This window comes from Rhinolophus hipposideros (assembly GCF_964194185.1).
Source record: "Rhinolophus hipposideros genome assembly, chromosome: 23".
Classification (NCBI taxonomy): domain Eukaryota; kingdom Metazoa; phylum Chordata; class Mammalia; order Chiroptera; family Rhinolophidae; genus Rhinolophus; species Rhinolophus hipposideros.
The window spans coordinates 11,394,878-11,416,629 of NC_138069.1; the positions used below are offsets into that span (position 1 = coordinate 11,394,878).

General features: G+C 37.4%; 2 protein-coding genes across 5 annotated transcripts in view; both read left to right on the top strand.

Moving 5' to 3' along the window:
• The first annotated feature begins 1,536 nt into the window (after positions 1-1,536).
• CAMLG (calcium modulating ligand) lies at positions 1,537-9,501 on the top strand. The gene is made up of 4 exons (XM_081035168.1): positions 1,537-2,132; positions 3,803-4,266; positions 5,841-5,906; positions 8,882-9,501. Exons 1-4 carry the CDS (start codon positions 1,961-1,963, stop codon positions 9,071-9,073), a joined length of 894 nt encoding a protein of 297 aa, XP_080891294.1. The 5' UTR covers positions 1,537-1,960; the 3' UTR covers positions 9,074-9,501.
• Positions 9,502-13,214: 3,713 nt separating this feature from the next.
• Positions 13,215-21,752, top strand: part of DDX46 (DEAD-box helicase 46) — a 41,130-nt gene continuing 32,592 nt past the window's right edge. For 2 of the 4 annotated variants that reach the window (XM_081035344.1, XM_081035345.1), the window contains exons 1-6: positions 13,237-13,455; positions 14,143-14,325; positions 15,691-15,834; positions 17,704-17,800; positions 19,637-19,802; positions 21,353-21,504. In XM_081035344.1, the coding sequence (XP_080891470.1) occupies positions 13,439-13,455; positions 14,143-14,325; positions 15,691-15,834; positions 17,704-17,800; positions 19,637-19,802; positions 21,353-21,504 (759 nt within the window). In that variant the 5' untranslated portion in view covers positions 13,237-13,438. Of the gene's footprint in view, positions 13,456-14,142; positions 14,326-15,690; positions 15,835-17,703; positions 17,801-19,636; positions 19,803-21,352; positions 21,505-21,752 lie in introns of all 4 variants that reach the window. The other 2 variants (XR_013992376.1, XM_081035346.1) reach the window with 2 other exon arrangements.

Here is a 21,752-nt window from a genome sequence, read left to right on the forward strand (position 1 = left end):
GGGGGAAGTCTAGTTGTTTGCCTTCTCTTTTGCCTCCCTGCTTATAAAGTTGAAGTTCAAGGCTATGTGGGTCAATAGCAAATGATTTAAAAATATTTTTGGGAGAACAGACCTCATGAGTTTAGCCTGTTCATCCCTGTGTCACGTAGAGCACCTTCAGTGCACCTTACCCATAGAATGTGCTATCACTGCCTGCTTCTGGACCTGCAGCCCAACAGGCACCAGACTTCAGCTCTGCAATGCTTTGTGTCTCCAGTACTTTCATCTGCTGAGATGTTTCTCTTCTTTTTGAGTCCAGCTATTTACTTTTATCCTGTATATTTTTAGCTGTTATTGTTACTGCTGTGTAGAGAAGAAAGGGGTCCAAACAAGGGGTAAAGTGCAGTGTTTTCACTTGAGCTCCTTATGTGTTGAATCCAAAAGATAAGTTGTTTGCTGTTGTGTACACTTTTTTCTCCAACTCCTTTTCTGTCCGGGACAGGGCTAGATGACTGTCAGTTAAATACAACAGTTTATTACTTTCTAAGAGCGGCTTCACCTGCTTCCGGATTTTGAGTGTGATGGTGCAGCTGGCGTCATCGCCGGGGGCGGCCGAGGCTGCTTCAACCTCTGTAGCCTGTCAGCGAGGGTTGACAGGGGACACAACTCCTCCTTCATTTACTCATCCGCGTAGTCATTGCTGAGCTCCAGGGCTGCATTCATAGGGCCGAGGCACTTCGTTTTCGTGGGACCTCTCCTCCACAAAAGTATACTTAAAATTAGATACTATGACTGTGCTGGCATAAGGACGACTGCAATCCAGGCTGGATCCATTATTATTTACTCTTACATTTTGTTACTCCTTATTTAATAATCCTAAAATAAGGAGTACTCCTTAGGTTTAAGGATGTTTTAAAAACATTTTAAATGTTTTAAGGATGTTTTAAAAACATTTTAAATGTTAAAGAAAATGTTTTAAAACCATTTTCTTGGGCACCTAGGACCGTCACGGGTCCTCAATACCGCCTAATGGATAAGCCGGCCCGGCTCAGCGCTCACACTGCCCTGGGCGTTACATCCTCGAAGAAACCACAGTGCTTGTCTTCACGGAGCTTACATTCCAGAGAGAAACAGACAATCAACAAACGGACATTTAGCTTGCCAGGCGGTTTTCAGTGTTAAGGAGAAGGAAAGCAGATAAAGAGAACAGGTACTAGACTTACCGAGGCGATCACTTCATAATTTATATTAATGTCTAACAACTACGTTGCACACCTGAAACGAATATATTGTACGTCAACTGTTATTCAAACATTTACAAAATTGCTTAGAGCATAGGTAGTGTGGAGACGGGGTGGCAATTTAAATACAATGGACTGGGAAGGTGTCCCTGGGAAAGACTCGAACAAAGACGTAAAGAAAGTCTGGAAGAACCATGCACGTTTGGGAGAAGAGCGGTAGAGGATGAGCAATCAGTATCAAGAACAAATCCCAACGTCACGCTCCTTAAAGCGTCGCTCCCGGAGTTACGTATTCCAGAGGCCTATACGCGAGGCCGCAGAAGGTCAGTGGAAGACGTGACTGCCGTTGCAACCTCCATTTTGCTTCCTGGCAACATTCAAGATGAGAGTAGTCCTCACCCCCCTTCCTTTCCCTCTGGTCAGGCTAGATGTCGATTTTCTTCACCTCCGAGTGGACAGCAGAGCGACCTGGTAGCGGGGGAGAGGAGCGGCAAAGGCCAGCCCAGATGGGAGCAGCAGGGCCATCCCGCTCTGCCCTCATGCAAGATGGCGGCTCAATCCTCCGCTTGGTCCCGTCAGGCGGTGCGCGTGCTTAGCCCGCAGTCTCCAGCCTCGCGCTCTCGGGGGCGGGTCTACGGTGGGGAGGGCTCCGCGTGCCCTGCGGTCGGACCTGAAGTCATCCGCTCTGTTGCTGCAGCCACCTGTACTATCATCGCCGCTCCTCGATTGTGGAAGGGAAGATGGAGCCGGTGACCGTCGCTGCGGACAGCGGGGACCGGCCTGCGGCCCCGGTGGGCTCAGGCCTGTCGGCTTCCCAGCGTCGGGCCGAGCTGCGGCGGAGAAAGCTGCTCATGAACTCTGAACAGCGCATCAACCGAATCATGGGCTTTCACAGGCCCGGGAGCAGCGCTGGTGAGAACCTGTTTCCCTCAGTGCCCCGCACACCCCTTTCCGTCTTCAGGATCATTCTTTCCCTGCACCCCACTGATCTTTTTGACAAAGCGCTGCTCCCTGGTCCTCCGCCCCGCTTGTCCCCGATCCCTAGGTGATGTTCCAAGTCCTCGCTTAACCCCCAGGCGTTTCTCGTTGCTCTCCGGTTTTCCCGAGGCTTCGCCCAGAGCTGGTCCTCCCCCCGCCGCGGGCTGCGGTGCCCGCGCTCCAGAGCCCGCTGCCCCGGTGCCTCCTGCCCCGTGTACTCAGACGACCGTGTCATCCTTCCCCACCGCTCCTCCTCCTACAGGGCGCACGTTTTGTCCCCAGGCCGGCGGTTCTCCCTGGTGTGCCTCTCGGGAAGATTGTTTTCCTTCCTGTGCCACGTGCTGTCCCTTCCCGTGCCTTTTCTAATATCGGTCCTTTCTTACTTTTTGCTACAACTCTTTCGGCCTGCGTGTCTTTACTAAACTGCCCCCTAGTCCTTCCTGCGTGGACCAGGGACCCTTACAGCCGTGTCCTAGTGACTGTTCAGTGCCCTCAGCAATGTCATCTTCAGGCCTTCTAAAACAGGCAAAAGGATTGGAGCGACCATTCTTTATAGACCCAACAAGTGGGAAGGTCTTCTCTCCTAGTGTGCCGAGATTGATGTGATGTCAGGAACTGACGTGTAACCCTAACGGGAGTTCCTCGCTTCTCCCCAGGGACATGTAGAATGAGTTTCTTTAAATTGTTTTTAGGTGAATATTTTTTGAACACGTAGTATGTGCTAATGTTCTGTAAGCGTCTTTTGAGAGTTGCCTTTAGTAACTGGCCTGTAATCATTGGTTGCAAGCGCCTTAGATCTTTGTGACTTATGTTCCATGGGGCTTTAGATACGTGGTTCTGAACTTAAAGACAGGTCACACGTTTGCAACTGAAAACTACTAAAGGAGGTAAGAGCACTATTTGAAATCCTCCTAGAACCATAGTTAGAAGACACATTTCTTCCTTCTGTGATTAATAGGATATTTATTCTTTCCCAAAGAAAGCATTTGCTATCTTTTTTTTTGAGGTGCATTCCATATTTCTTTTTTGCTTTGAAAATTTTATGGCATTAAGGTTTTGTTTTGTTTTAATGCAGGACAGCATCCTAAAACTACGTAAGTCCCTACTAATGGCTCCCTGACTACAGTAGAAGGATTACGTAAACAGTAGCTGTAGGATATGCCACACCCTATGCTGACCGGACTCTGGATTCAGAAATATTAAAATGTAGATGTTAAATATTAAAATACAGATGTTGAAAAGCTTTAATAATTTTCTGTTTTTAACCAAATAAGCTACAGCAGGCACTACAACCATACTGTGGGGATGGATGTATTATCCATAAAAACTTGGGCTTTATAGCCTGTTCAACCATGGTGAACTCTTTCCCAGTTTGTCTAGTAGTCTTGTCTTCTACCCCCAAAGTTTGGATTATATTTTCTGTAGGAATACTCTTTTTGGGTGATGTATTTTTAGGGTGTAGAGGAAGGAACTAGTTTATGTTTTATGTAGAATCAGTATTAATTTAGATTTAAAGTTCTAGCTCAGTGGCATATTTTTTAATATTAATATGAAAGGTGTTTGCCAGTATGTAATACATAAGGCTTCTGAATTTCTTTTCTCAGAAGAAGAAAGTCAAACAAAATCAAAGCAGCAGCAGGACAGTGATAAACTGAACTCCCTCACCATTTCTTCAGTGTCAAAGCGAGTAGTGCTGGGTGATTCGGTCAGTACAGGCACAGCTGACCAGCAGAGTGGTATGGCCGGGGTAAAGGGGACTGAGCTGGGAGACAAATTGGACTCTTTCATTAAACCACCTGAGTGCAGTAATGATGTAAGCCTTGAGCTCCGGCAGCGGAACAGAGGGGACCTGCCAGCAGACACTGTCCAGAGAGGTTCTCGCCATGGCCTAGAACAGTACCTTTCCAGATTTGAAGAAGCAATGAAGCTAAGGAAACAGCTGATTAGTGAAAAACCCAATCAAGAGGATGGAAGTACAACGGAAGAATTTGATTCTTTCCGAATATTCAGATTGGTGGGATGTGCTCTTCTTGCCTTTGGAGTCAGAGCTTTTGTGTGCAAATACTTGGTAAGAAACATAATGAAAAATGCAAATTGGTTATAATAATGTTTTTAATCCATAGAATGCATTGCCAATATTAGTATTTACCAGATTTACCGGGCTATTTTGAGATGTATTATAAACTGCTATTCACCTTAGTTATAGAATGAGGTATTCTGATTAAATACAGAGCCTAATAATAATTGTTAAACTCTTTCTACATGTAGGTCCCATTCTAAGTGTTTTACATATATTGATTCATTTAACCTCATCCTTATGAAGTAGGTATCATTTTAATCTGTGTTTTATAGATGAGGCAATGAAGACTCAGAGAGGTTAAATCATATGCCCAAGGTCACACAGCTACAAAGTGATAGCTGGGATTAAACCCAGGCAGTTTGATTCCAAAACCAAAGGGTAAAGTACCTACATATATGTTAATTACCACTTTTCAAATATTTTTAAACATTAAAATGCAGTTTCTATGGTTTTGAACATGATATAATTTTATGGTTGAGAAGACATTTCACCATTTTATAATGTTGTAGTATTATCATTAAAATGTAGTCTATTTTTACTGTACCTTCACATGCCAATGGCTGTTAATTGAAAGTTGGGATTTACTGGTTTTATTTTATAGTATGTGGAGGAATGAAGAAAAGCAAGTGTCTTGCTTTTTGAGATGTTTCCATTTTCTCAAAAGAATTTTAAGAATACCTGTTGAGTGCTAGGCACATAAGTAAATTTCTATATAAGTAAAGTTTATATTATTACCCCTAAAATGTTTTTAAACTATTTTATGCAAATCTTTTCTTAAAGAGAATCTGTTGAATAAATTTAATTTTTCCCCCTGATGATAATTTGTCATTATAGCTTTCAAAATTCAGTGAGATGTGTAGCTACTCTGTGCTTTCATAAAGTCCTATTTTTGTGCCTCATATTTGTGTGAGGGTATTTGGGCTTTCTGTTTTTCTCTGTTCTCAGACTTTAAACTGTTATTTCTCATTGCTCTCACTATGTTTCCATCTAGTAATGTTTGCTCCATAATATTTTTAATTTTAGGAATAAATATAAATTAAGTATTATTTTGATCTTTTCTATTTTATTATGTGAGAAGCCAGAAAACCAAGCTGTTTTATGACAAGAATAGCTTGTCATTTGAGGGCAAGAGATGTAGTTTTATAAGTTAATTTCTTGTCCCAGTCTGAGGAATGTATGGCACCTATTTTGAATACTGGGCTTTTTCTGTGTGCTTTGAAATTGCCAGTTAATTACCTCTAGATAAGAGAGATGTTACTGTATGATGTATTTTACATCTATTACCATTGAATACTTTATCATTTATAAATAAATTTTTATGAGACAAGATATTTTTGGGGACATTAAAGAATGTGACTTGACTTGAGAAACATGATTTATGATAAGGAATCAAATCCCTTTATTTTCTCCACCCTTGTGCGGAAACAAGTCTGCTTTCAGCCACTAAAATTAAATATTTTATTACAGTATTTTTGCTTGGAATTTGTAGCTGCTATTAGTTTGATTTATTGGATTTGAATAATTATGTTGGAAATATGTAATTGTCTCTTCTATCTTCACAGTCCATATTTGCTCCATTTCTTACTTTACAACTTGCATACATGGGACTATACAAGTATTTTCCCAAGGTAAATGAATTTTTTTTCTAAATTATGGTGATGTAGATTCATTAATGACTAGATAATCTTAAGAACTTTTAAAGAATTGGTCATACTTACAGTCTGAATTAGTGCTACTCAAAGTGTGATTGGCCACCAGTGCTGATCTTCAAACTTTGTTGTTTGTAATAAGTTCAGAAAGTGAGTAATTAGAAACTTTCATAGCAGTTTGACGTTGCCATAACAATGTCAATATTTTTTATCATATTTTACAAAAATGTTGGTCCACCGTGGATTAGGGGAAAAACTTCAAGACAAAGTTTGAATAGTACTTGTATAAAAGTGTTCAATTTAATTACTTAGTAAAAAATTTAGTAACACATTTTGTTTATGCTAAAGGAAATTAATTTAAAAGTGGGTTCAATGATCTTACTGTGCTCCTTAGTGGACACTTAATAAAAATGAGCTTTATCTTTAATGCTGAGGACCTGATATTTACAAGAAATATTTGGCCAAATTGCAGAACAGAATCATGAGGACTATCAATGTTCACCTGGCCTGGTTGACTACAGATATATACACAGTTTTATGGGAGTTGGCTTTGTGACATAGAAGATAACCTTACTTGTGTAATTGAGTTTTGTGTGAGTTTTTTGCTGAGAAAAAGCTACTTGGCTATTTGCTTAGTGATTTGTAGTGCACTGATGGACCTCGTGTGTGTTTTTAATGTATTTGAAACATTTATATTTTGGGGAGGTCAAATACACACTGTAAAAGTAAAAACAAGAAATGTTATTTTTAATTAAATAATTTTTTGTGATGCAGATGTATACTTATTGACCCACTCCCAAAAGTGTAATTTTAATAAAAACATTTGTTCAGAAATTTGCCCTTGAAACATTGATTATAGTTTTGCAGTAGCAAGTTTGGAAACAACCTAAATGTCTACTAAAAAATGGCTAGTTAAAAAAGTTATGGCAGATCCATTTTAATAAAAACAAAATGATGAAGCTGTCCATGTACTGATAATGGTAAGCTTGCCTAGAAATATTAAGAGAAAAATATCAAAATACAGAATAGGATCTATATAGTATACTCCCTTTTTTTGTAAAAAGAAGGAAAATAACATTTGATTTTGCTTATCTATGTGTAAAGAAACTCTGGAAGAATAATACATGAAATTATTAACTGGTTGTTTGTGGTAGGAGTGTATATGGGTTACGAGGTGAATGGGAGACAGAGAAAGAAGGGAGACTGCTGTGTACTTTTCTCTCAACAAAACATTTTGTTTCAACAGTTTTTATTTTTTATTTTTTTTACTTTATTATTTTTTTTATTTTTGATTGAGGGTGCAGCTCACAGTGGCCCATGCAGGGATCGAACTGGCAACCTTTTTGTTATCAGCACCTCCGCTCTAAACCAACTGAGCTAACCAGCCACCCTCAACAGATTTTAAACATGCAGAAAAGTTGACGGAATTGTGCAGTGAATACCCATTTATACTTACCGCCTAGATTGTATAATTGACATTTCTTTGTATTTATCATGTATCCAATTTTCTATGCATTTTCAATGCATCTTTTTCTTGATGCATTTCAAAGTACGTATGTTGTAGAGGTAGATATCAATACTATACCCGTACACATTTCAGCTTACATATCATTAACTACAATGCAATGTTTGTTTATGGTTCTTTTTCTTTTCTTTATGGTAAAATTTTCATATAGTGAATTGCTCAAGTCTTTAGTATACCATTTAATGAGTTTTGACAACCTGAGAAACCCAAATCCTTTCAAGGTTTAGAACATTACTGTCAGGGAAGTTTCATCATGCCCCTTTCCAGACAGTCCAGCCTCTACACTCTGAAGGTCAGATTTTCTTTTTCCTACAGTAGATTAGTTTTTCCTTCATGTAAATGGAATCATTCCTATGCATGCATTTTTGTACAAGGCTCCTTTTATTCTGAGTAGTAGTTTGGATAATCATCCATGGTGTTGAGTGTATTAGTAATTTATTCCCCTCTCCTTTTTTTTTTTTTTTTGCGGAGTAATATTCCATTGTGTGAATATATCCATTTATTTACCTAATCTGTTGATAGACATCTTGGTTGTTTTCAGTTTTTGGTTATTATGACTAAAGCAGTTCATAACTTTCTTGTATGAATTTTTTTGTGGACACAGGCTTTGATTTTTCTTGGGTAATTATAGATTTTTATGTTTAAGAAATTTTTGAACCATGTGACTCGATTTGGTGACAGCAAATAAGTAAATTAAATAAAAATTCAGCTTTGAATCTCTTAAAAAATAATACTAGAGAATTATGTTAGGAAATAAATGTTAAATTATATCCTATTGCATGTGTAATCAAGTGTGAATTGCTTGGCATGGCAGTTAGGGTTCTACAGCATGTTCCTATGATTCTGTTACAAATTACACACTTTCCTCTAGTAAAAGTATCACTCACTTTTCTGACGTGTAGTCATGAGCCTTAACTTACAATAAGATTTCTCCTCGTACTTCTGTCCATCTAAATCTTGCTCATTCTTGAAGGCCTATTTTTAATTCCTCTTCCTCCTAGAATTCTTCCCTGTGCTTTCTTTCTACATGAAACCCTGGCGTAATTTCTATCTCCTTTGAACCACTTTGCTGCACGTTATCTATGTCATTCGTGTAGCAGTTATTTATATTCTGTCTAGTAATGTTTTTCCTGGTTTTTTTCCTATGCCGTTGAATATATATTACATTGTTGTTTTATGTCTTGCCTCTAAGATAAGACTTTTAAAAAAACTTTTGATAGCAAAAATGGTGTCTTTTTTCCCTACTGCTTAGCAATTCGCTGTTTTACATCTATACTCAATGAATGTTAGTTGCTGTTATTCATTGATGTTTTGAAACATCATTTACGGTTTTGATCAGTTAGGCAAAAGTGGCAGCACTGATAATGTTTTTTTAGAGCTTCCGTAGTCTTTGGAAAGCTGTAAAATTTATTTGTCCTTCTCTGTACAGGGTGAAAAGAAGATAAAGACAACAGTCCTAACAGCTGCACTTCTGTTATCTGGGATTCCTGCCGAAGTGATAAATCGATCAATGGATACCTACAGCAAAATGGGCGAAGTTTTCACAGATCTCTGTGTCTACTTTTTCACTTTTATCTTTTGTCACGAACTGCTTGATTATTGGGGCTCTGAAGTACCATGAAGCCTGCAGAACTCAGAAGGAGAAGCTTACAAAAAAACAATTTCTATGTTACAGTATCTCTAAACGAGGAAAATCAGTTTACACCTTTTTGTAATTCTTTTACTTTATAGGGGTTGTAAAACTACTGATTAGGAATGTAATCGCAGGTTCCCTGATTTAAAAGGGTTGAGTTTATATTAATACTGATGGGAAGAATAGAGTACCAATGTCATTAACTGATTTTTTTGGGGTTTAATTAGAATCCCTAGTCTATACTTTTCCCTAATTTCTCAGATTTGTAATTCTTTTGGAGGCTGAGCTAGTGCTTTTAGGGGAGCAGATGAACAGATCTCAACCAGACCCTTGTATTTGGGGACTGCATCTTGTATTTGTGTTGTTCTGTCCTAAGAAATGGAGCCATCTTAAAAAATAAAATGAAAGAAACTAAATTGTATAATGTTAAGTCTGCATTTTTTAACTTAAACAAGGGCTGAATAAGGTAGCCAATTTTATCATTTCTTGTTGAATCAGTATCTTAAGTTTTAATCCAGTGCAAATATTTTAGTGGAAGAAATTAGAAGGTATTTATGAAATCTTTAGTTTTTTTATTAGTTTCAGGTGTACAAAACAACATAATGATTAGACATTTATACCTCTTACAAAGTGATATCCTCCCTCCGGTCTATTATCCTTCTGACGTTGTATATAGCTCATACTATACCACTGATTGTATTCCCTATGCTGTACTTTACATCCTGTGAATATATATATATATATATATATATATATATATATATATATATATATGGCTGACGTTCAGTATTATCCTACATCAGCTTGAAATCTTTAATTTTTATTTATGAAAAATTTTATTACCAATCTTAGAGTTGGAAATTTCCACTTTTGAGTTTTCAGTTTTTAGAAGTATTTTTTTAAAAAACAAACTAGACTAGAATGATTAGATATAAAAATGGGATTTGAAGAATTGATTGAGGTATGCAATCCAGTAGCATAAATATCCTTTTAATTAACTTGGTAGCACTCATTTTTTGAAGGTTTATTTTAAGAGAGTATAAAACATAAGTATTACATCTCTTGGTATTACATTTCCGTACAGATTTTTGTATGGTCTATTTGATTAATCCTTGTATTAAAACATATCCTTTTTTTATTACTCACAAAGTTTATTTTGAATCAGAATAATGGAGAATAATAAGTATAATAATTTAAGTCTAGTCCTCTGACTTAGGATAGGATTACAAGCACGTATTTTTCCTGATTCCATAGTATCTAGAGGATTGGAAAGCATTCTTGGATTGGTCACTCTTCCCCCCAAACCCTAGAAAGATACTAGTGGTCTTCAATTGCTTATGTTTACTTCTTTTGTTTCTTAAAAAAAAAAAAAAAGGAAAAAGACCCCATTTATCCAGTTGACACATGCAGAGTTTTAGTAATTGGAGATCATTATCAAATTTATTTCAAAGAGAAGAGCTGTCAGATACCTTGTCTATCAGTGCCACTTTAAGTGTGTTGAATAATAAACAGAAATCGAAGTTTCTTACTGTTTGGAATAATTAAAAAGAATTTTTTATTTGGAAATTTCAGGGACTTTAAATGTATGTGGGTCAAAACTAGATGGACGAGGATGGTTGTTGAGAGGAGACATCTGTGATCAGTAGCTAATTTTAAGTCTAATTAGTTATATAAATGGACATGTGTACATCACAGTTGGTACTAAAAACAGCAAGAGAGTTATGAGATACTCAGAACTGGGTTAATTAGAATCAAAATCTTTGGAAGCCAGGACAGTTTGCTAAAGGTGATGTATTAAAGACACAGTGGTATAATTACAGGCATATCTCAGATACTGCACATTCAGTTCCAGACCACCCCAATAAAGTTAATATCCAGAAAGCAAGTCACAAGGATGTTTTAGTTTCCCACTGCACATAAAAGTTATGTTTACACTACACTGTAGTCTGTTAAGTGTGCAGTAGCATTATGTCTAAAAAAAAATGTACATACCTTAATTAAATAATACAGTAAAAAAAACGTGAATCATCATCTGAGCCTGGTGGAAAAATGGTGCTGATAGATTTACTTGACACAGTGTTACTACAAACCTTCAATTTGTAAAACAAACGCATTATCTATGAAGCACAGTGGAGCAAAACGCAGTAAAACGAGGTATGCCTGTACTCCTTTTCCATGTGCTAATACATTAAAGCTGCTTTTTCCAGGACATAGAAGTACTGTGAATTTACCATAAATATATCACAGATATAAAAAGCCAGTCTGAATTGTCACTTAAATGTTTTCTCTTAAAGGGGAGTTAGAAACAATGTATCTTGGCCCTGGGCAGCCTATTGGATGCCTGGGTTCTGGTTCCAGCATAGATTCCAAAAAGATTAGTGATCTAGGATTAAATTTGTTTCCCGAGTCTCAGTTTTTTTCACTTCAAGATATGTGATTTTAAAATCTGTTCCAGCTGTAACTAACTTCGGCATGCCCTCATCCAGTTCCATGGCTTCAAATACCTTGTATTATTATACATTCTGTAAAATGCTATGACCCTTATCTCTCCAACCTTTATTTCTCCCTTGAACTCCAGACTCATATATCCCTTCAAGTAGCCTTTATCTCCTGGATATCTAGTAGGCGTCTCAAACATTACATCACGGAAACAAAACCACTGATTTTTCTCTCCTTCCCCCTTCAAATCTAGCTCCCACGCATTTCTTATCTCTATAAATTCAGCACAATCCACAGTAGTTATGTTCAAAACCGGGAGTCATCTTTATTCCGCCCTTTCCCTCACAGTTCACATCCAATTTAGTAATTAGTGTTTGGAGAGATGCCTCTGGAATATATCTAGAATCTGACCACCTTTCAGTATCGCCACTGCTTGTCACTAGTGGTTTCCTATTTCTTTTAGACTGAAACCCACATGCCTTATCTTTAGCCTACAAACAAGCAATTTACAGTGGCTCGGATACCTGACTCTCACTGGTGTCCCTTCTGTCACATAATAGCTGAGGCCTTCCTTACTTTCAGCATAGATGGCACTACTGCCAAAGGCTGCCACAGAGGAAGAGCAGGAACTCATCTTGGAGTCTTAACTTCTTGGTTTCATTTGTCTAAAAATCAAAGGTATTAAAGTAAATTTTAATTAGCAATAATCACACCTCGGACAAACTTCATTGGCTACGATACTGCCACTGTGCAAAGCTTAAATTTTACATACAGTAAAACCATTTTAAAGTAAACAGTTCAATGCATTCTGACAATGTATACATCCATGCAACGACTGTCAGAATCAAGAAGTTTTCTATCATCCTTAGGTGTAAGAAAGTAAAAGTATGTAGGTATGTAAAGTAAACGAGAGCCTCTCCCCAACTCCATTATAGCTTTCTGCTGGAACCAAACATTTCAGTGTATGTCCCACTATGTGAGTTGTTCTCAACCTTGAGTATATTTCAGAATCACCTGGGAAGCTTGAAAATTTCAACTGCACAGGAAAGCACTCTAGAGCAATTAAATCAGAATATCAGCATGGAACACACACATCTGTATTTTTAAAGCTTCCAAGCTCAGGTAATGTTAACAACCATCATAATCTTGCAAATGTATTTTCAGTTCTTCCTTTTCTCCACCAAATTACTCCTACTCAGTCTTCAAATCTCCCCTCAAAGTCACTTCCTCAGGGAACTCTTTTTCTGAACCCCTCTCCTACTGTGGAATCTCTTGTCGTATTACATCTGCTTGTGCTTTTAGTAATGTCTATGTCCCCCACTAGACGCTAGCTTGCTGGGAATTAGCACACGCCCGACACATACCAACATATACAAATGATGGAATGAATGGATGAACTGAGAGTACATAGAGATGTTTGTATCATCACGTAGTGCAGGTCAAGGTGGACTTCAGGACACGTCCTGAGACAGCTTGGGGATGCACGTGGCCCTTCGGTGGACCTTGCAGGAAAGACCCTCCCAGCGCCTGCGAGGGTGCGGCACCGCCCCCCACCGCACCAGCGCGCGGAGCCTGCACCTGCAGCGGCGGAGCTGGAAACACCCGGGCCTCGCATCTCCGCTTCGGCGCGGCCGGCGCGAGGCGGCCTCCAGCCGAGAGGCGGCGCTGTGAGGAGGCAGCAGTTTCCGGCGCGCCTTTTCCTTTCTGCTGCCGCCGGCGCCAGCACGTCCTGTTTTCGTTGGCCGCGCTCGGATTGCTGCTGCCGCCGCCGCTGCCCCCGCTGCTGCTGCAGCAACTGCTGCCACCACTTAGTCCTACTACTCGCCCAGCGGGCGGAAGGCAGCACGGCCCTCGCCTTTGTCCGTTTCTGCTGCGTGTCGTCCGGAAGGGCGCCGCGTTCCCGCGGCCGGCAGCATGGGCCGGGAGTCACGGTGAGGCGGCGCGGCGGGCGGGCCGCGGGCCGGCGGCTTCCTTGGGGTGGGGGGAGAGGCGGGAGTTGGGGGGGCCGCCGGCCCGGCCCCACGTGCGGCCAGCTCTGCCCGACTGCACTGGAGGGGCTGCGGGACCCGGGTGAAGAAGTGGCTGTGCTCGGGCTGCTGACGGGCGCAGGGTTGTCCTCCGCGCTGCCGTCGGCCTGTCGGAGCCCCTGGGCTGGTTGGTGACTGTTCCTCTTCTATGGCGCTGGGGTCGCTGTGCTAATCCTTATGTTTAGATTGAATATAGACTATAATCCCCCCCCATACTGCTCTAGTGTAAAATAGCACACCTTCTACTTACAATTCCCTTTCCTCTACTCTCATCTGTTTTCTCCATAGCGCCACATAGCCTATTGCATGTTTATTGTGTTGCTTCGCTGTCCTCTCTTCCTTTACGGAATGCAAGCTACTCGGGCCCAAAGGCAGGAGCTTGGTCTGTGTCGCGTACGGTCCCTGCTTCCCTTTCAAGACAGGTTTGCCCCCGTGCGTGTGCTGGAGCAGAGAGAGGTTCCTTCCCCTGATGTTAAGCAAGTTGACGTGTAAAAAGTCCTTTCCGTGTTTTGCTGAGGTTTATTCTTGAACAATGTAACAAAATGTAGCAGAAGCTGTTTGCCACGCTGAATCTCGGATTTAATATTGTAGCCACTATCGGAAGCGGTCGGCCTCTCGGGGACGCTCTGGAAGTCGATCTAGAAGTCGCTCCCCCTCCGACAAGAGGAGTAAACGTGGAGATGACAGACGATCCAGAAGCAGAGATAGAAGGAGAGAGAGATCTCGCAGTAGGGATAAAAGAAGATCTCGGTCAAGAGACAGGAAGCGTCTGAGGTAAGATACTAGTCTCCAAAGGACCCGCGATAAATTGAGGCTTCTGAGCTAAATTGGGCTTCTTCAAAAGTGTGGTTTGGACTAGAATTTAGTGGTCCCTGTGCAGTCCCTCTGCTTTAACTCCAGCTTCTTTGATTAGGTCCAGAGATGATTTGCCGAGAACAAAGACCCTCAAGCATTATTTTAAGTTTGGAAACTTTAGGGTGCCTTTTCTGTAATCCAAAGAGAACCCTTGAAGCCCCCCTGAGATAGGTTTAAAAAAAAGAAGCAAAAGGTAAGGTAATTTGCCATCAGGGGGATTCTATTCTAATTCTGTCCCAGGAGAGCTGACCACTGTGTTCAGAGCAGCCAGTGAAGCCGACAGAAGGAAACAGGGGAGAGCCATCTCCAGTCCCTGCTTACTGTTTGAAACTATTTTAAAGAACTGTTTTGGATTTAAACTAAAGAACACCCTAATTCTTATTTTACTTTTACTTGGTTTCCTAGTTGTTGCACCAGTCAAGCAGCTATAACCTTTCTGGGGGTGTAAAACAGTCTTCAAATAATCCTCGCACACCAAAAAAATTTGCTAATACAGTTTCTCATTAAAATAGGAAAGAAGTCAAAGTTGTACAGTTGCTGTGAACCGATCACAGAAAGAACTTTGACTTTATTTTTTTCAAACATTGGAAGGAGAGATTGCAAAAGTATTATAAATAAAACAGTAGTCAGGGAAAATACTGACCCTTGACAACGTGGGTAGTGCTAACTTACTCAATTTCATATTATGTGGTCCCAGAAACAGTTTCACACTGTTTAGCTAAGTACTTTTAACAATGGAAATTGGTCATTTAAAATTTGTTCTTTGACTTTTTTGGTGTGAAAGTAGAATCACAAAATTTTAGAGCAAGAAGGATGTTGAGATTATCTCGTGAAGTGTCCATGTTTTATAGATGAGGAAACTGAGACCCAGAGTTGATCTGCTTTACGTCATGCCACTAGTTAGCAGGGTCAGGATTGATATTCTTGTCTCATCTTCTTCTCTGATCGTTCCACAGCCCCATTTTGTCCATGCTTATACTTAGGTTTAGGCTACCTTTGAAATTTAGATTTTCTACTATAAGCTGTGGATTTCAAATAGCTATCCTTACATATTTGCTGTTTTTCAATAAACATCATTTTGAAATTAGTATCTTCATTTTTTTTCATTAACCGCTGGTAAGAATTGGTATTATTTGTTCCCGCTTTGGCTGATTTGATAGTTAATCAAAATCTCTGCCTTTCATAATGGTGAAACATAAGAAGCTTCTTTCAACATGGAACAGAACCATGATCTGAAATAGTTCCCCTTGATCATAGAATTTATGAAAAGTGTCCGTCTTTCAGACGTTCCAGAAGTAGAGAGAGAGACAGAAGTCGAGAGCGGAGAAGATCTCGAAGTCGAGACAGGAGACGCTCTAGGAGCAGAAGCCGGGGCCGGCGATCCCGGTCCTCGAGTCCTGGCAACAAAAGCAAGAAAGCTGAAAACAGGTACCGTTACCATTGGGTGTATTTGCCACGCAGGGTGGATACTGACTGTCTTCCATTCCTTCCATTTGTTTAAAAAAAAAAAAATCTTTAAAAATAATTACTGAATTTGGCTCCTACCATGAACTGTTGGCTGAATTTTATTTTAATAGATTTTAAAACTTACAGTTCAATTGGAAAATGCTAGATTTTGTTAGTTTTAACACTCATAATGCATTATTCCATTACTTAATACCTATCGTTAATGGTCAGAATATATTTTATAAACATCTCTGTAGGAACTATGTTTTTTCCTTTGAATTTATTTTTTTAGTATTTCTTACATTGACTGACAAATAACTTTAACTCTTGGTATACATTGCTGAATAGCTATTCTGGATGGGTGAACTTGGCTTGTGTAAATTAAATGTATGTTTTTATTTGAGATATTATTTATGTCTGTTAGAAATGTTTACTCTTTTTATTTCTCTCGTCAGTGATTTGTTTGCCTGTTTTTAAAGTGGTGTCATAGGATTGTTGATATATTGACTTGTATCTGTTTTCTGTCTAGTCTTCCTATTAGTCATGGGTATTTTCCCCAGGTTGTTTATTTTACTTTATAAATTTAATTTTTATTTTACCAAGGTCAGTGTAAAATACCCATTGATATTTTACAATGGTACCCATTGTTTATGTTTATTCACTTTTCTGAATTTATACATATATATGTATTCAGTCTAAACATAAAGATTAGCATACTGACTCCAACAACATATAAAAAAAGATAACAGTCATGAGCTAGTTGGATTTATTTCAGGAATGGAAGATTGGTTTAACATTAGAAAATCAGTAGTGTGTAATACTCTATATTAATAAGATTAAAGGAGAAAAATCATGGTTATTTTATTCAACATATATTCATGTTTAGAAGTTCTTAGCATGCATGAATAGAAAAGTGTTTGACAAAGTGATTATAAAGTTTAAAATGCAAAGGACATAAACACTCTTGAACAAGTTACCAATACTTGTATAAAGTTACAGAAATTAAGATAGTGTGGTTTTAATGTAGGGATAGACAAATAGATTAGTGGAACCACATAGAGAGCCCAGAAACAGATCCACACATACACACACACACACACGTATATATGGTCATTTCTTAAAAGACAGTGGTAACATTATAATCCGTGGGAAAAGGTTTTTTCAAATGGTGCCACAGACATTTGGTATCTTAGAATGAAATCGGACTGCCTGCCTCATCCTGTGCACAAAAACCATTGCCATGCAGATTAAAGACCAAATTAGATGGTGAAACTATAAACCTTTTACAGGTTTATACTAGAGGATATCTTATTTACCTCTGGGTATTTTCTTCAAATCTGGAAGAATTCCTAAGGTACTTTAAAGAACACTGATCATTAAGGGGGAAAAAATAAAAATAAAAAAAATTAAAAAACAAAGGGGGGAAAAGATCGACTAATTTGATTGCATTAAAATTAAATTTTATTAATTTTAAGAAACCATAAGTAGGGTCAACAATGCAAGCCTATTGGGATTTCAAATATTATGTGTAGAAATTATCTTGTAGAATATTAACGTTTTGGTATATTTCTTCATTTGTTAAATTTTACCTTTTCTCTTTAAATTTTGTAATTTTTATAGGATATGTCCAGTTTTTGGAGGTGAATTTCCTAATGTTTAATATTTGCAATTAGTGTCATGGCATTAATTTTTCATTATATTTTCACAGTGTTTATTAGTGGAATATAAAAATGCAGTTGACTCTTAGAAGTTTATTTCTTACCTGAAAGTGTAAGTCCATAAAAGTATTTTAAAATGAATGTTTCCAAGCCCAAATAGATGATGTCTTTCTTTTTCTCTCTTTTTTGGTAGGTCTAAGTCCAAAGAGAAAACAGATAGTGGGGAAAGTTCTAAAGAGAAGAAAAAAGACAAAGATGACAAGGAGGATGAAAAAGAAAAAGATGCTGGTGTATGTTTACTAAGATAAATGATCTTATAAAATAATAAGTTGTCCCCATGAGAAAATTTTTTTCCAAAAAAAGTTGCCTATCTATACACATTATCTGTTTTTACTTACAAAATACGAACTTACCATAGGCACCATTCTGTACCTTGCTTTTGTTCATTTTTAAATTATAAATTATTTTATCAATATATAAGGTCTTAAGAATAATAAGCAGCAGTATACCATCCAATTTAGAAATAGAACACCTTGCTGTTTTCATTTGTTATATATTAGAGATCTTTCTATAGCTGTATATACAGATAAAGCTCATTATTTTTAATGCCTGCATATGTTCTGTTGAAACAAGGTAGAAAGATCACCTTTGATGGATATTTAGGTTGTTTCCAGTCTGCAATTATAAACAGTGGTGCATTAATCCTATACACATGCCTTTTGTGAATGGAGCATAAGGTAAATTGGTATCAGTGAAATGGCTTTATCAGTGGGTATGTATATTAATATTTAACATTTTGATAAATAGTATTAAATTGCCCTCCCAAAAAGTTATATATATCGACTTAAGATATAGACATAAGAAAATGTCAGTTTCCATACTTACTTGCCAACATGAGAATTTCAAAATTTAATTTTTACCAATATAATAGGAGGTAATTGGTATCTTGTTATTTTGAGTTGCATGTCTTTAAATGAATGGTTTTAAATGCTACCAACACAATATAAATTCATATATACATAATGTATTTTAAGTTTATTTACTATTTGCACTTTTTTTGAATTGCCTACTCATATCTTTTGCCTATTTTAGAATGCATTGTAGTGTTACTTCTTGTTTTATTCTGTGTTCTTTTTTTTTAGTGTTTTTTTATTTTTAAGGGACCTGCTTGCTGAGCCAGGTAGCTAGGAAAAGATATAGCAGAAGTCTGAGGGGGGAGGTCTGGGTTCTGATCCAATTTTTTCTATTTGAATGACTTGATGTCTTTGAGAAAAGCACATAAGCTTCCTGGAAAAAAAGAAAAGCACATAAGCTCATCTTTATAGAGGATGGAATTATTATAAAGAATATAAATTCAGGAGCAAAGCTTTTTTGTTTAAGAAATAAATTTATTTTTAAAATACATGCGTCATATAACCACATGATAAGATGTTTGGGAAGTCAGAAATAATTCTCTATAATCCCAGGTGCCTAAAACACCATCATCATTACAATTTTGTAATACTTTCTTTGACTGTTTTTACATGTGTATTGCCATTCGTATCTATAATGGTAACATGTAAACTTTTGATTTCTATAATGCTTAATCTTTAAGTCCCTGATTATTGTTGTGAAAATGATTTGCTATCTCCTCTTAAGAGTATTATTAATAAATATTGATAAAGGCTTTAGATTGGCTGTTTCTAAGAAACTTAGGCATAAACGTTGGAAGACCAAAACTTCTTAGTGGTGTTGAAAAATTGGTTTTCATTGAGGCAATCTTGGAGGAGTTTTGAGGATTTAAAGTTGAGAATAACTAATAACTGGGGAACTTTGCTTGATCATTTAGTTTCTGCTTTGAGGAAGAAAAGGAATTCATGTGTGCATATTGCTTATAACTAAAAGATTAATTTATGGAGTTTGAAGTCGGTCTTCCTATTTTCTTAGTTGAAGCTATTTTTGTAATTTCATTTTGCTGGTATATTTGTGGATATAGTTAAAAGATGTGATCTTAATCTGGTCTAAATATAGGAGTTTGCATATACATCTATTTTTCCCCCCTTTTTTATACTTTGGAGAAATTATTTGAAATGTCACTTGGAGTAAAATTGTTAATCCTTGTTTTCCTCTGTTTTTTCTCCCCCAAGAACTTTGACCAAAATAAGCTAGAAGAAGAAATGAGAAAACGAAAAGAAAGGGTAGAAAAATGGCGAGAAGAGCAACGCAAAAAGGCCATGGAAAACATAGGGGAACTGAAAAAGGAAATTGAAGAGATGAAACAAGGGAAAAAATGGAGTTTAGAAGATGATGATGGTATATTCATTTGTTAGACTAATAGCCTAATAACAATTCATGTGTAGAATATTTTAGAATTATCAGTAATATTTCTTGTTGGGATTTTTAAGGCCCCCTTTTTATTGTAGGAAAAAATATACATAATGTTTACCATTTTAACTGTTTTTAAGTGAACAATTCAGTGGCATTAAGTACATTCACAGTGTTGTGCAACCATCATCACCATCCATTTCCAGAACTTTTTCTCATCATCCCAAACAGAAACTCTATACCCATTAAATAATAATTCCCCATCCTATGGTCCTTCCCCCCCACCCTCCATCGCCGGTAACTTCTATTCTGCTTTCTTCCTCTGTGAATTTGCTTATTTTAGATACTTCATGAAAGTGGAATCATACAATATTTGTCCTTTTGTGTTTAGGTTATTTCCTTTTTAGCTTATTTGTCCTTATTTCCTTTTTAGCTTTTTTAGCTTATTTGTCCTTTTGTGTTTAGCATAATGTCTTCAAGGTTCATCTATGTTGTAGAGTGTATTAGAATTCATTTCTTTTTATGGCTGAATAATATTCCATTGTACGCATATACCGCATTTTATTTACCTATTCATCTGTGGTTGGATATATGGGTTGTTTACACCTTTTGGCTATTGTGAGTAATCTTGCTGTGAATATTGGTGTGGAAGGATCTGAGTCCCTGCTTTTAGTTCTTTTGGGTGTATACCTAGGACTGGAATTGCTGGATTCATCTGGGGGTTTTAAATGTCCCTTTTAATATTTGTTAAAATTGTAGAGTAGCGTTTAGTAAGGATTACTGAGTTTAGACTGGAGAGTTGGGTGCTTATGGGCATAGTCAGTAAATAGCTTTTTAGTTTTTACTACAAGTAAGAATGTTAGTAATGAGGGTAAATTAAAGGCATGTTTTTCAGGTCTTTCCTCTGATTTTATTTTTTATTTTATGACTTACAACAGAAACATTTTCTGTATCTGATTTTGAGTTTTGAGGTTTTAGTAAAGAGGAGGAATGTGGAGTTGTATAAGAATGGAATTTTGCTCCATTTTCTGAGAAAATTTCTGTGAAATCACAGAATGCTCCAGAGTGGTTAAATAGATGAATTGGATTGTATCTAACTGGTGATGATGTCTTATGTAAAAAAAGATATGATTGTCTTGAATTAAGAATGTGTTATCTTTTTTCTGTTACCTTTTTTCTGCTATTTAAAGAAAAGTAATTGAAAGAAAAATAAATTTAGCGAAGTTTTTAGTTCTGCTAGTAGTGTAAGATTTAATACTGGACATCCATTTTTTAGGCATAATTAACCTTTCCACCTCTTTTCAATTGAATAATTTATAATGTATTATAATTTGTTTCTTGTATCATTATTATTTAAAACTAATACATGCTTGATTAAAAAACTTCCAAGTATAAGTTTTTGAACTGCATTGTGCCTGGATTAATTGGAAAGGAGGGTGTTTGGATAATGAGAAAAGATTAGAATGATGGGGTGTGGTCTGATTGTGAAGTATTTTCTTTTGAAACATATACAAAGAAAATGTTTTCTAATATTTTAGATGATGAAGATGATCCTGGAGAAGCTGAAAAGGAAGGAAATGAAATAGAGGATGAGGAGTTAGATCCATTGGATGCTTACATGGAAGAAGTGAAAGAGGAAGTAAAAAAGTTTAATATGAGAAGTGTAAAAGGTGGTGGGGGAAATGAAAAGGTACAGAATTTTGTTTTAAAGATTTATATTCCTAATTGGATAACTTGATTTCATTGTGCATTGACCTACTACTTACTTGCATGACTTTTTAATGTTTTTGTTTCCTCCCTCACCTTGGAAATGCCAATACCTTTTCTGAGTACCAGAAATGCTAGTGTACTTTAACTGTAAACGTTCTTTCAAAAGTCAACCTTTCCATCATCATTTTTATTCAGTAGCTTTGCTTACTTGTTGCTTTCTCAATAGGT

Bases quoted from the DNA above. Each gene is read 5' to 3' on its own strand.
- CAMLG (XM_081035168.1), top strand. From the start codon at position 1,961: ATGGAGCCGGTGACCGTCGCTGCGGACAGCGGGGACCGGCCTGCGGCC. The intron at 2,133-3,802 runs GTGAGAACCTGT...TTCTTTTCTCAG, and splicing joins CAGGCCCGGGAGCAGCGCTG to AAGAAGAAAGTCAAACAAAA. The intron at 5,907-8,881 runs GTAAATGAATTT...TTCTCTGTACAG, and splicing joins TATACAAGTATTTTCCCAAG to GGTGAAAAGAAGATAAAGAC.